This window comes from Desmodus rotundus, chromosome 9 (assembly GCF_022682495.2).
Source record: "Desmodus rotundus isolate HL8 chromosome 9, HLdesRot8A.1, whole genome shotgun sequence".
In the NCBI taxonomy this organism is placed as follows: Eukaryota; Metazoa; Chordata; class Mammalia; order Chiroptera; family Phyllostomidae; genus Desmodus; species Desmodus rotundus.
In genome coordinates this window covers 78,677,121-78,691,339 of record NC_071395.1, presented here as the reverse complement: position 1 = coordinate 78,691,339, position 14,219 = coordinate 78,677,121, and the positions used below count along the sequence as shown (strand labels likewise).

Genomic DNA, 14,219 nt, shown 5'->3' with positions numbered 1-14,219 from the left:
GCAGGAGGCCTGGTTTTTGATTAAACAGCTGCCACTGCTTAGTGTTGGCGACACAAGCCTACATCTACAGCAGTGAAGCAACAACCAGCGCAGAGAGAACGTACAGGGAGGCTCTGTGAACTCCACGGGCAGGTAGGCATGGCTCAGTACACAGACGACTTCTGAAGATAAACAGCACATTTGTTTCTAGAGATCTGGAAAATAATGACATTCCCGTGTTGCAGGGAGACTGCAATGTATTTACTGTTCAGAGGCAAACAAGATGGAGAGATTTTTTTCCGACCGTACTAGTGATAGATAACACTATGGCAAGGTAGTACCTTATTAAACAGGAGGGCTGGAAGGGCTAGAGACATTTTTTTTGATGTGTATCTTTTATTGTTTTAATGAAATTCCACTTTTCCTTCAACTTCCAGCTCTTCCTGGACACTTTGACTAGAGCATAATTATTGGATATCTTACATCTTCTGTTCACTTTGACAGGGTTGTTTTCATTAAAATCCTGTGTCGTCTCCCAACTCCCAGAATCCGGGTCAGGTCTGTGATCTTCTGATCCTCAAGCCCATAAATCAGCCAGAAGTCTTTACCACTCACTGAGCTCGTTAGCATTATTTTAACTCACCCACTTTCAGATGAGAAGAGAGCTCGCTTCTTGGCACATGTCCTCTCCATGATGTGTGCCAAGTTGCAGTGTAGCTTGCCTGTCCCACAAATGATGTGGAATTCACTGCTTCCTGAGGCATTCATGCCACGTCCAGGCACTCGGATGCTCCCGAGGTGTAACTCCTCAGTCTCATCTCTGCCAGTTGCGGTAACTAGTGAAAACAATTTCTGATGCCATCTTTGGGCTTGGCTGTAGAATTATAAATACTCCTATTGGCACTGTTACCAAGTTATACCAAAGTGGCCAAGTGTATCTGCTTGTTTAAACAAGAATTCATGCTAAAGTTCATTTGTAAAGGAAGAGATGTTGGCATTACTAAGGGTGACTGACACAGAGGATCTTGTGGTCTGGGTGGAAGGTGAGTACAGGGGAGCTTCTGACGCGGGGGTGGTTTTGAGGTTATATGTAAAGACAAGATAATACTTCCTGTGTCAAGACCTCTTTTCTAATAGTTCTCGCTTCAGAAAAGATAGTTTCTTTTAAAACAGAGATGGTTTAAAAGATCCTCTCAGAGGATCTGGAGCTGTTTTTCATACTGTTGACTCCAGCCAAGCCACCCTGGAAACCTATGTATAAATACATAAAACACTACATCTTTGAATTTAATTCCTTTGAATTAAGTTACAGCTTAGCATAGTCTTGGGTATCAGAGGTCAGAACTTAGCAGAACTCAAACCTTCAGAGGCAGTTGTCTGCTTCCTGCATTTTGATGCAATGAGTGGACAGAGGACTCGGTCTCTACTTCTGAGATAATGCCTCCCCTAAATCAGTGGCTGTGTGTGTGTGTGTGTGTGTGTGTGAAATCGTTTGAAGGTGTTCATAAATAATGAAAAGACCAAAAGGGTTTTAAGCAAGTGAGTAAGGCCTGACAGGATTGGTGAAGCCTTGCTACCACCTGGAAAACTCCAACTCAGTTGTGGCTCTTAGGGTTTTGTTTTGTTTTGTTTCTTCCTCAAACTCGTAACTTGTCATTTTGTTCAAGGGCCACACATCCCCTCAGAAAAGTGCATCTGGTGCTGCTCAAGCTGATTTCATATAATTAGCTATTAACCAAAGCAGAGCCATTTGGGTGATTCGCTCGTCGTTAGACGGTAGGGTCACCCAAACCCTTTGGTACAGGAACTACACTTTCTTGGCAAAAATGAGCTGAAAAGCAGGGATGTTGTCAAGCAATGAGGGGAAGATGGGAGAGAAGTAGCTTCCTGAGACAGGCTATGCGCGCATCTGGCACACGGGGCATGGAGGAGAAATACAGGTTTAGGTCAGTGATTTTCAACGAGTGCATTGCAAGAATTTTTAAAACATGCAATACTTGTCTATGTCGTCAGGGGCACTAACCTCTCTTCCCTTAGATTGTCCAAAAAATAACAACAGCCAATGCAACAATAGGTGTCCGGTGTGAATGTCCCGTCTTGACCCATAAGCATATAGGTCATACAATTGAGTTGCATCTTATTGGTCACATTGCATAATAAGGTTGTGTCTGGTTACTTCTTGGTACCAGGAATTCTTTTTTTGTTTAAGAGTTTATTTTTAGAGAGAGGGGAAGGGAGGGAAAAAGAGAGGGAGAGCCCTATCAATGTGTGGTTGCCTCTAGCATGCCCCCCACAGGGGACCTGGCCTGCAATGCAAGGATATGCCTTGACCGAGAATTGAACCGGCAATGCGTTGGTTTGCAGGCTGGCGCTCAATCCCTGACTGAGCCACACCAGTCAGGGCCAAAAATTCTTATATATAAGTATAGGCATCTGATTTTTTAGTCACTTTGAAGCAAAAAAAACAAAATTGGTAATTACTATTATTTTCTGTAAATCAATTATACAAAAATTGTACCAGTTTTTTTTTGTCTGATTGGCAAAACAAAATACATTTTTGGTGTGCCACAGAATTTTAGTGATTAGTTTATGTGTACCATGAGATGGAAGAGGTTGAAAATCGCTGATTTAGGTCATTAGGATTGTGGGTCCAAGGTAATCCATGGAGCCTGGACTAGGGCGGTCACGCCTGTCTAAGGGCTTTAGGACTGTAACTCCCTCGGTACATATAGATGATGAGAGATAGATACATGGATAGAAAGATGTATGTACACATATCCCACCCTGCAGGCTTTCTCTCCTGCAAAGGGAAAGGGACATCAACCACGATTTCTCAAAAAGTTATTGTCTTAAAGAACCAAAGTCCCAGGGAATCTGGCCTAAGAAAAATATAGATTTAGCTTTCAGGGGACATTTAAGGCAGAAATGGGGGAGTTTAAAAACCAGTGGCTGCTTCCCATTTTGTGGTCAGTTCAGAAAGATCCTAGCGTCCTGCATATGGGACTGCGGGACCCTAATGAGCTGAAATTCCCACCGTCCCTGACGCTGCAGGAGAAGGGTGGGCTGATGTCAGTAATTCTCCCTCACCGAGTCTTACACAGAGGTGGGTTCTTACCTCTGTGTAAGAAACCAGCAGTAGAATGGCTTCTTCAGGTTTCAGTTCCTCGTTATTTCTCCTGCTCAGAAATGGTGAAAGACCTTTAGATGAAGAGGGTGGAGGAGGAGGAGGAAGAGCAAGAAGGGAAGGAGGGACGTCATTTTTTCAGGACAGGGGAATGTGCCTTGGACAATTGAATGTTGTCTGAATTTTCAGTTTAGATTCTTGGATAGTTCAGAATTTCGTATTTGCTCTAGAAGAACAAGGTTTACGATTATCCAAATCTGAAATCATGGCCCCACAGGAAGTCCTCGTACGAAGCCTGAGGACACAGCTTCAGCAAACACCTCTCCTCTTTAAAATTGGTTTGCTGTTTGTGAGGCTAGGATGGGGCTCCCAATCAAAACAGGTGACCTTGGGGAAAAGAATACAATAAAGATTAAATTTAAAAATAATTTAAAATTAAAAAATATATAGGTGCCCTGTTTCTCAAAGAAAAATTAAAATAAAACTTCAGGGCAAAGATCTCAGCAGCACATGGAATCAGATGCCCTGTTGTATTGTCTGATGGACTAATCGGAACCAGGACGTGTGGGGCAGTGTGTACAACGCTTTGTTTTATGCTGATCTTCAGCATTATTCCTCAAAAACCAAACACCCTCTTGGTCACTGAGTGACCAGATCCAGGAAGAAGCTTTCTCTGCATCTACATGAATGGCCTTTTGAATAATTGAGCAGAAAAAGCATAGTAATGTGAAATATTCATCCATTACTGCGTCAGTTCTAGCCAGCCTCTTGGAACTTTTTGTTTTGCCTGGTCCCAGATGTCTCTCCAGGTTCTGGAGAGACAGAGGCTAGTAGTAGGGTCAGAAGAGAGGCAAGCTGACTGGAAAACACCTAAGACATGGGGTTTATACTTTTCACCACTTACAGAAAGCTCACATTGCAGGAGAAAAGCAGCTCTGGCCAGAGCTCTCTGGAGTAATAATTCCCAGAAATGGCTCCAGAGGGAACGGCCACAGAGCCTGAAAGTCTGGCTCCTTGAGCCATGGTCTAGCAAATGTTCAAGGACTTCCTGTTCCTAAAGTCATCCTTGGGATCTGGCCAGTGAGGCTCGAGGTCCTAGGCTGAAGCTGCAGGTCAGCCCCATTCCCAACAGAGACTTGCAGAAATATCTCAAAGGCTGGACTTTTGCATTCCAGACAAGCATTCACAATCTCTACCTTGGGGATCACCGACTCCATTACTGCCTCTGCCTCCTTTCCCGCTCCCACGCAAGACAGACGCAGCCACACGACTCTCCAGCCCACTTTCACTGCTGCCACCGCATGAAGTCAGCAGAGTGGCACAGCCGCAGAATGAAATGAGGGAAGTGGGACCCAGACACAAACATCCTGTCCTCACTACACTGAGTGGCTCCAACTTGAGAGGCAGGGTCACAGAGCTGCCCAATGACACACACAAACTCATCTTCTCTGTAGTCATTGCTAGGGAGAGAGCGTTTTATCCTGAGTCCATGGGTTCAAATGGCGCTAATCTTTCACGTATGAGGTCACAGGAGACAGTGATGTTCAGCTGCTGACCAGGATGAGTAAGAATGTATTGAGGAAAGCCTGGGCAGGGCTTCTGCTCAGGGTAAAGTAAGTGGCAGCTAGCTGGAAGTTCTGTCTTTCCACAGACCGGAACAGAAGAAGGGGCTGAATCAGTGGCAAAGAGCTGGAGCTGCTTGCTCCGTTCACCCCTTTTTCAGGACTCTGCCAAGCCCAGCTCTGTTCTTCGCAGGATGGGGGCCGGGGAGGAGGGGTGGGGTTCTCGGGCCAGGTTTCACCTTGTGTATGATCGCTTCCAGCTAAAGATCTCCTCCAGACTGGCAGAGGGAGAGACCTCCCGCTTCTGCAGGGTTCCCCAGCGACGCCGGCCCCCTAACAATGAAGCTCGGTGCCTGCTAAGCCCTTTCATCCTCTCTTCTGTTCGGAAAAAGTCAGTCAAGGCCCGGAAGTACTCCAGGATGACCTCGTGGCTCCATGCTGGCAAGGGCTCATGGCGCAGGAAGCCACAGTGGCCTCCATGACGACTGAGCAGGAGGAAGAAGTAGGGGTTATTGTGAAAGAGTTCAGTGGGCAGAAAGTGGTCTGGGGGCCCACACACAGGGTCATCAGTACTACAGATGCACAGCACAGGTACGGCCGCCTCGTCCACATCCCGGAGGGGGTCATTGTGGTCCCAGTAGGTGTCCCAGCTGATGGGGAAGTTCTTGGTGTGGCAGAAGAGGGTCTCCTCAAACTCTCGCAGGGAGCAGCTCCTGAATAGTTTGCGGATGTCCACCGTGTCCTCCAGGGCTGTGGCGTACCTGGCAGCGAGATGTTGAATGGGGAAGGCAGGAAAGACAGGGAGGAATCAGAGAAGAAACCGACAGCAGTAGTTACGGAGTGGCAGCCCACAGGCCAGGTTCTGGCCACAGAGGCTTGCTTTGGCCATATGTTTTTAAAAATTTTGTTCCATGGTCATCATTTAAAATGCAGCTCTCTGTCTCCTCCAGACAAATGGCAACATGGGCTGGCATTCCTGAGGGGAACAATCAAAGTACTTCCTCCCTCCTTCCTGTGTGACAGTTTCTACCAGGCCTGTCATTCTCAGCACTACCTGCCCAGCCCTGGGGCAGCAGTTGACTTGGCAGCCGCTGAGCTACAGAGACAGCTCTCCTCCGGACCTCACCTCCTGACCCTCTGTGGGGAACTTGCAATGAACTGCACCTCCTGAATCCCTCCTAGAAGAACTCACTGGCTCAGACTATCCAAACCAGCACGTGTCACCCCCTCCATGATTAACCTTTTACTTTAGGTTGTATTACTTTGTATTTTAGAAGCCAATATGCTATCCAGATGACAAATGAATGTGTGGAGACGGTATTCCTAGAGAGGGCTAAATTGCAGAGGCAGTGACTGTAATTAATGTATTAGGTGAGTTACCAAACAAGAGCCTGAAAGCAACTCTCCTGGGGAAGAGGGACACCTTTGCTGTTGCCATTTCCCTGGAGAGGGCCTGGGACCCGATGAGGAGGCCTGGATGGGCAGCTCAGAGCTTGGGATGGAGCAGTCCAGCATTAGCCGGCTGGATTTGGGTGTGCCACCTGCAAACATTCAAAGATGCTTGCCCCGAGATTTTAATCCCAAAGTGCTATGGGAGGGGCAGTTATTTAAAGGCTCAGGTTTCCTTTCCACTTCCCTCACCTTAACCTCCAGGGGGTACCCGGGGTCAGTGCTAGTGGTGGTCATTCGGGATGGAAACCGGCAACGAGGCCATAGGAGAGCACCTTGCCCCGGACTGCTCGGGTGGCTCTGGGTTGCCATGGCAGAGTGCTGTTGTTGAGCTCAGGGTTTGATTTCAGAACATTCAGGAGGCAAAATGGGGCAAGAAAAGAAAGGGAAATCACAATTGCCACCATTTATTGAGCATATACACCAAGCCTTCACTTCCATTATCTCATTTCCTCATGCCCAAGGTAGGCAGTTAACTCTATTAACTGAAGAGAGAAGTGAGGCTCCAAGGAGTCACTAACTTGCTGGAAATTCAGAATTTGAACCCTAGTGGCCCGATTCCATGTCACAGGTCTTCCTGCCACACCACACTGTTGCGACAATGTCTTTGACCTCTTTCTGCCTCTCCTAGAAAAGAGATGCTGCAGCCTGAGGCCTGGCTCTGCCCTCTGTGCTCTGGAAGTGTCGCTCGGACCTTCTCAGGGGGAAGTCTCACCTGTCTCCCTGGTGGTAGGCTAGATTGTTCTCCTTTTGGAGATTTTATTAAAATATTATATTTAAATATTCTTCAATTTTCTTTTCATTAAATACTGAGCACATACCTAGGAATATGCAAAAGATTTGTCGGGTCTAAAAAATTTTAATAAATCAAATACCACCAAATTTTTTATTCTGTCACCTCCAGGCTAAAAGGCTATTAGGGAACATTCTGGACACATAATCAGTTGCAATTGCTTCCAGAGCCCTCTTTGCTGATTTGACAAGCTACAGACTAAGTGGCAAATGTCAGGCGCTGCCTCTGCTGTGGGTGGGACAGGTGCTCAGGTTGCTAGGACACCGTCGGGCTGAGGTGAGGCCAGGGGGCCCAGGGCAGGAGGCCCTGCTTAGCATAAAGATACTGACTGAGTCGTCCATGGATTTTAAACCGGCTTCCCTGGTACTGGCTAGACGAGAGGGTTTGGGTGGCTTCAGCTAGCGTGTGAGGAGAGCTTTGCCCAAATTGCCCCAGACCTGTTTGAGTCAATGCCAGGCAGAGCTGTGTCTCTGCTGGCCCAAGACCCCAATTCTCCCCTTACCGGTGCGCGGCCTCCGTTACCCACCTGCTGAGTGCGATCTTCTGATGGAGCAGAAAGCCCCGCTCGTAAGGCCAGGGCAGGCCAGCCTCAAACCACTCGCGGCAGCGCAGCACCGGCGAGATGCAGGCGGCCCCCGTCACGTAACTCGAAGAGCCGCACTCGCCCAGGTAGGACAGCAGCAGCCCCGAGCCCGAGCCCTCGCTCACCGCGAACAGCGGGGCCGCGGGGTGTCGGAAGCGGATGTAAGTTACCGCCTCCTTGAGATCGGACGGGTCCCCGAAAGGCTGCAGCCGGGGGCTGACCAGAGGGCAGCCGTGGTGGCCGCGGCGGTGGAAGATGACCGGATAGTAGCCGCGCTCTAGGGCGAGCAGGCAGAGGCCGAGCACGTTGCGGGTGAGGCGCCCCCACGCATTGGGGATCACCAGCAGCACCGCCGGAAGGCCCCCGGCGTTGGTGACTCGGCGGCCCCGGGCGCAAGGTCCCACGACCCAGTCCAGGGCCACCAGCCCGTCGTCCGCGAGCTGCAGGTACTCCCGGGCCAGCTCGGGCCCGGGCGCCACCGGCCACACGAAGTGGCAGAGGGTCTGCAGGTGGGGCCCCGAGAGCCAGGAGCGCGGGCCGGGCTCCAGGTCTGCCGAGCGCCGCAGGGAGCGCAGCAGGCACTGCGCCAGCGCCGACGGCTTACAGATGAGCCTGCAGCCGCCGGGCAGCGGCTCGCGCCCGCCCCCGAACTGGTCCGCCGGGCCTCCGCTGTCCGCCTCGTCGTCGTCGTCGTCCGGGCCCCGAGCCCCCGTCAGGGTCCCGGCTCCGACGGCGCGCCGCCCGAGGCGTCGCAGACCTGGGGCGAGCAGGCCCAGCAGGGCGAGCGCGGCCAGCAGCAGGGCGAGGGCGGCGCCCCACGGCGGCATGGCGGGGCGGGAGAGCCCCCGGCGGGCGGCGGGCGGCGGGCGGCGGACGGAGGGCGGCAGGCGATGGGCAGTCGCCTCAGTGAGTTCCCCGCTCTGCCCGCGGCTCCGCCCGGCGGCGGCGGCTGCCCAGGGCCCTCCCGCGCGGGGGGGCGCTCTCCGGATTGGCCGCGGCACCGCAGAGGCAGCCAGTTCGGGCCCGGCTCCCCTCGTCCGCCCCCCACTCCCGCCCCCGGCCCTTTGTACAGCGATTGCGACAAGCAGGAGCAGAGGGTGAAGGGAACCGGGGCCACAGAGAGGGAGCGAGGACGCGCCGGCGAGCCGGAAGGAGTGGGGTGTTGGCAGCAGAGAAGTGGGGAGACTCCGAGACCGAGGCCTGGGGGACGGGGATGAGCACGAGTCCCGTCCCCTCTGCGCCCTTCACGGTGTGTGGCCGCGGGTGAGACCCTGCGTCGCTGCGTCCTCGGGGGCCGCTGTTGAAAAATAGCGAGAGGGAGAAGTGAATAAACCGCAGCTCCCAGCGCGGGCTCTCGGGCTCCCCGGGCTGCGTGCGAAGCCACCAGCCGCGCCTCGCTCCCGGGCTCGGCCGCGCTCCGGGACCTTGGCGTTCCTCTCGGCCCCGCGGGCACCGGCAGCTGCGCAGCACCCCAGCCCGGCGGGGGTCTGGCTCAGCGCCTGCGGGGGCCAGAGCGGGGGGGCTTGCGGCGCGAGGCGAGAGCGCGGTGGGCTGCGCGTCCCCACCGCCCGCCCCCGAGCCCGGCTTCAGATAGAGGAAATCTTTAAAACCGCTCTCCAGGAAGGACTTCCCCAGATGAAACAGCCCCAGGCCTCCGAGAAAAAGCTGGGGGGAAAGATGCTCTCAGGTGCTGGGGGGGGGGGGGGGAGACGCCTGTCACCCTGCGACGGGGCTGCGGCAGGGAATAGATTGCAGTCCATCAGCTCAATGGCTGGCAATGACTGGGGGACGGGGAAAGGGTTAGGGACCCCTTTGTGAGTCACAAGTATGTGAAGATGACTGAAATAACACGTTTTTGCTCTATTTGGAAGTTTGGGCTACATATTTCAGCCCTCACGCTTCCTTCTTTCCTCAAAAATCCTGAGCAGGGCCGAGGCGTAGGGGACCCGGGAGAGGGCAGCAGAGGCGGCGCCCCGGGGCAGGCGAGGTGTGGCCGCCGCTCGCGGCTGGGGGAGAGGCCTGCGGTTCTCCACCCCACTGTGGTGACCAGTGTCTCTTCGGGCACACGCCGGCCAACGAACGACAGCAGAGGCGCAGGTGGGGAACAAAGAAGCGCTGGGTCCGACTCAGGCCTCCCAGAGCTTCTGGGTGTGAGGAGGGCGGAGGCCTGAGACCTTCTCCCGCCGAGGCTCCTCTGGGTTCGGGCGCTATTTGCAAGGGCGGGAGTGGGATGGGCTAAAGGCGAGGCTCTTGGGCAGGAAATTTTCTTCCGCAGCTCGGACTTTGGGGTTCTGCACATTGATGCACGTTGATGCGCACTGATGGCTCTGAAGCGAGTTTGTCGGAGAATACCCGTTTTCCCTCCTGGGCCATCTGGCCCATAGGGATTCCATTCGCGACCGTCGCCCCCTCCACGACCCCACCCAGGCACTGCAGCTGCGCTCTGCAGGCCGCGGAGACCCGCAGCGACGAGAACCGAGCGGAGGCGGTGGTCCCCGCCTGCCTCGCCGCGCGCGGTGCTCGGGCCCGGTTCCCACACAAAACTTTTCCGGCTTGGGGTTCGGGACGCGTGCGCGCGCTTCGGCGGCTGTGGGCGGGCACTGGGGCGGGGCGGGGGCGGGGTGAGAGCCGCGCGGCGCTGTGGGGGCGGGGCGAGGCGGGGCGAGGCGGGGGTCAGGCGGGCCGGGGCCGTCCGGGCGCGCGGTCTCGTGCGGGGGGCGGGGCGGCGCGAGCCCGGGGTCTACGTGGGCGCGTGGGGGCGCTGGAGAGGGCGGGGGCGGGGCGGCGCGCTCTCAGTCCCTCCCTCTCGCGCTGGGGCGGCGGGCTCGGCCTGGGATGGCGCCTCCGCAGCCTTCGCCCCAGCTGTTTCTCCTGGCAGCCCTGGCGGGGCTCCTGAGTCCCACCGAGGTAAGGCGGCCGGCTCCCGAGAAGGCTTCGGCCGGGAATCTCAGAGCGCTTTGCCGAAAGTTCGTCCGGGAAGGAGTGGCCCGCGGAGACAGGGCCAGGATCCCTCCCCTGGCGGGCTGGGCCTGCCTGGACTGGTAGAAGGCAGGGCCCTCGCCGAGACCAGCGCCCTAGCCCTTCTGCGCCTTGGACCCACAGGTGATGGCTGAGTCGGGGGAGGAGGCGGGAGCCAGTTGTCCGGAGGGCCTGTGGCCTCTTCCCCAACAGGTAGGAGCCTGGAGGGCGGTGTGAGAAAGGGTAGCCCATTCCGTTCTGGCCTCTCTGCACCCTCCAGTCACCCTCTGGGGACTTCGGCCGGTTCTCCGTCCCTCAGTCGCCAACGTCTTCAGTCTTCATCCCAGCCTGGGGGCGTGGGGCCTGCTCTTCCTTCCCCACGACCCACGGAGTCTCGCAGTTGCTTTAAGCTTTCTTCTTTCCCCATGCATAGGTGTCGCCAAGAGTGACCTACACACGGATGAGCCCACGGCAGGTAAGTACCACAGGAGCCATCCTTGGTGTCTGCATTTGCAGTTTTTCTCTGTCTTTTCCGCTCATCGGCTCCATTCTTTACCACTTCCCTCAGGAAGAGGCAATGTTCTTAGTCCCCACGGTGAGCCGAGGGTCTCTGTCCTCTGCAGTGCTGTGTCGGGAAGGCCGCTGAGTAGCTAGCTGGCCGTGTGGGCAGAAGGCTGCAAGGAACTCTGGGGATAGTAGGGAAGAAACAACTCATAGCCCAACTGTGCTGTGTGGTTGTGGGGAGTCCCCTGACTTCTCTGGGCCCGTTTTCTGTAGTACCCCTACCCGTGAGGAGTAAGTGAAGAGTGTGTGACAGCACTTCGGAAAGTACAAAGCTGCATTGTGTAAGGAGTGTGCCTCAGGTTACTAGGCTCCAAACTGTGGGTTCACCTTGCATAGCTGCCCCTCTGTTTTGGACGGTGTCCAGACAGCTGCCATGTTCCTTTGGTTTTCCTTTGGAAATACCTCAGTTTTCTGATCCTTGTAATAGTTTCAGGTCTCTTGTAATCATTCCAGGCCAAGAGAACTCCTTCCACCTCAAACAGCCCTTTCCTTAAGTCGTTTTACTGTTCAGAAGTATTCGATGGCTCCTTATTTCCCACCTTATCATGGCCATACTCCCTTGCGTGGTTTTTCAGGACCTGCCTAGTTAAACAAGCCTTGTCTGACCTTTTCAAATCTGTGGCTCCTCTCCAGCCCTGTTGGTCTGCTCCCCTGCCACACGTGTGAATGTCAGTCTTATTCCCACTGCTGTACCTTTGCTCCTGCGTACTCACCACACCTGTCCTATCTTGACCTGAAACTGAAGCAGGCAGCGCCCCGGCCAGCTGCCATCCATGTCCATCCATCTTCAAAGCCCAGTGCAGGAGTCAGCTCTCCCATGAGACCTTGCTTGATCACATCAGCCCTTATTTATCACCTTCTCCAAATTTATGTAATGCTTATAACTTATCTCATAACTTCACTAATCAATTTGAGTTTTATTAGTTTGTTCTTTCATTTGCATTAGTTCTGTTTCCTTGAGTTTTCTTTACATTCCCTGCAAGCAGAGTCCAGGAGTTCTCTTTTGGCATCTCCTACAGCATCTGGCACAGTGCTGAGCATCAGGTCAGCACTGATCAAAGAATTAATAATTGAAGTGCTTCCCTCCTGGGATTGTGCAACTGCTGCCTGTGTGCCCTGTATTTGGATGCTTTTGGAGACTGACTATATAGATAGTATTGGTGACAAGAAGACCTGGTCTCCATTTAGGGGATGCTTGCAGTCCAGTCTGGGGACCTGTAGAGCCATCGTTGCAGGTGCACAGCTAATGAGCGTGGTCGGAGTCTGACAGGGACAACCTGGCATGCTGTCATGGAAGTTGTGAGCTCTGAGGGGTGGCACTTGATAGAGAAGGGGTGAAATGAATGCTCAGATGCAAGAGGGAATACGTGCAGTACCCAGGGTCCTTTGTCCTTTCCTGAGCCCTGATGGTGGAAGGGTCATGTGGCCATCCTGGGAGTCCCTTTAATCTGGCCCCCAAGATGGGACAACTTGAGATTCTCAGGGAAGGACTGGGCCTGGCTTGATGTCTCCATGCCTTTTCTCCAGGGTGAGGATGTCAGCTTCTTCTACCACCCCTGTGCCCACCCCTGGCTGAAGCTCCAGCTTTTCCTCCTGGCCCACGTTTATATGGCCCAGCCCTCACTGGTTCCTGACTCTAGCCTCGCTCGGGATCGGGTAAGTGGTTGGTGAAATTCAGTTGCCTGGCACTGGCAAAGGCTGCAGCCCCGTGTGCAGGGAAAGGAAAATTCAGGGGCTTCCTCTAGCTCTTTTCCCACCTTCATCTTAGCTCTAACAATTACCTCTTTTCTTTCATAGCCCCTGGTATTGGAAGCATGGGGGGCGGTACTGGAGATGGCATGGGTGGAGCCAGCCTGGGCTGCCTACTGGCTGAAGAGAAGGCGGCGGAAAAAGCAGAGGAAGAAGGTATGGTTCCTCTCTGGCAGCCTTTTAGGGCCCTCTCTCTTGGTGCCTACATTGAGCAGAGGGAGGCTGTGCCGGTGAGGGTGTGTGTAGGTAAGGGGTACTGGGCCCAGGCTTAGTTGAAGGTATGGTCATTGGGTTATCTGGGCAGAGAAAGGATGAGCATTGTCTCTTCTCCCCTTAGGCCCCGGCTTTGGCCTTTACCCTGCGGAGCTGGCGGCCCCCAGGCGTAGAGATGGCATCTAGAGGGCCTAAGCAGCACTCTCCTAGTGGTGCCAGGAGGCGTGGGCTGCGGGCTGCCCTTGGTCACCAGCCCACTCCCTCAGCCCTGAATCTCCCCTCTGCTTCCCCATGTAGCTTGGAGACCAGGCAGCCCATGTTGGGAACATCAGGTGAGGGAGGTAATGCCCCATTTGTGCCCACTGCCCCCCTGCTGCCTGCGGGGCCTGGAGGCAGTGCCAGTTCCGGGTTAGAGGCTCAGGTGCCCAAAGGGCAAAGCAGCCCAGGCGGCTGTGCCTGTCCAAGCCAGGCTTCCCCGGCCCCTCGGGCAGTGGCGCCTCCACGGGCAGCCCGGGGCCCCACCCCACGCACGGAGGAGGCTGCCTGGGCGGCCATGGCCCTGACCTTCCTGTTGGTGCTGCTCACCCTGGCCACACTCTGCACTCGGCTGCACAGAAACTTCCGACGTGGGGAGAGCATCTACTGGGGGCCCATAACGGACAGCCAGGACACAGTGGCTGGTGAGAAGTTCCCTTCCTCACCCAGCTGCCCCACCCCCTATGGCTTCCCTGCCCTTGACTGCCTCCCACCCTATTCATAGCTGTGCTGAAGAGGAGGCTGCTGATGCTCCCACGTCGGGTCAAGCGCTCGCGCCGGAGACCCCTCCTGCCACCCACTCCAGACAGTGGCACAGATGGGGACAGCTCCGACTGACCTGCCCCAGCCCTGCTACTGTGGCAGGTTCTGCTCCTCCTACTCTGGCGAGGCTGCCACCTCTGCCACGTGGACCGTGCACAGGGCTGCCCTCTGGCGGCCTGATGGGGCAGTCCTGCCTTAAGCATTTGCAAAGGGGTTGGCCTATAATGTGTTTGAGAGCAGGGGTAGCCAAGGGGAGAAAAAGGAGCTATTTAGCTTCCCTTGCCAAAACTGTATTTTTAATTAAATTATTTTAGTAGAACCTGGCATTAACTCTGTACATCTGCCATACAGACACACAACCCAGGCTACTTAGGTTGTGTGTGAAGCAGGGAGTTTACAAAATCAAGTTGGGCACCGCCAACCCTGCAGGGTTTTAGGAGTGAGGGA

At 54.6% G+C, this 14,219-nt stretch overlaps 2 protein-coding genes across 6 annotated transcripts; one reads left to right on the top strand and one right to left on the bottom strand.

The window, feature by feature from the left end:
• Positions 1-241: 241 nt before the first annotated feature.
• On the bottom strand, positions 242-8,354 carry ABHD15 (abhydrolase domain containing 15). Its single transcript, XM_024564996.3, has 2 exons — positions 7,434-8,354; positions 242-5,426 (listed from the first exon to the last, which is right to left on the bottom strand). The coding sequence occupies exons 1-2, from the start codon at positions 8,315-8,317 to the stop codon at positions 4,901-4,903; spliced, it is 1,410 nt and encodes a 469-aa protein (XP_024420764.3). The 5' UTR covers positions 8,318-8,354; the 3' UTR covers positions 242-4,900.
• Positions 8,355-8,573: 219 nt separating this feature from the next.
• On the top strand, positions 8,574-14,091 carry TP53I13 (tumor protein p53 inducible protein 13). Of its 5 annotated transcripts, none has more exons than XM_045199012.3 (8): positions 8,581-8,739; positions 9,419-9,587; positions 10,593-10,661; positions 10,882-10,923; positions 12,540-12,668; positions 12,810-12,917; positions 13,099-13,654; positions 13,735-14,091. In XM_045199012.3, exons 3-8 carry the CDS (start codon positions 10,596-10,598, stop codon positions 13,845-13,847), a joined length of 1,014 nt encoding a protein of 337 aa, XP_045054947.2. In that variant the 5' UTR covers positions 8,581-8,739; positions 9,419-9,587; positions 10,593-10,595; the 3' UTR covers positions 13,848-14,091. The 5 variants fall into 5 exon arrangements, with proteins under 5 accessions (XP_045054945.2, XP_045054947.2, XP_045054946.2 ...); XM_045199011.3 differs by having other exon boundaries at positions 8,595-8,753; XM_045199010.3 differs by lacking the exon at positions 9,419-9,587 and having other exon boundaries at positions 8,574-8,739.
• Positions 14,092-14,219: the final 128 nt, after the last annotated feature.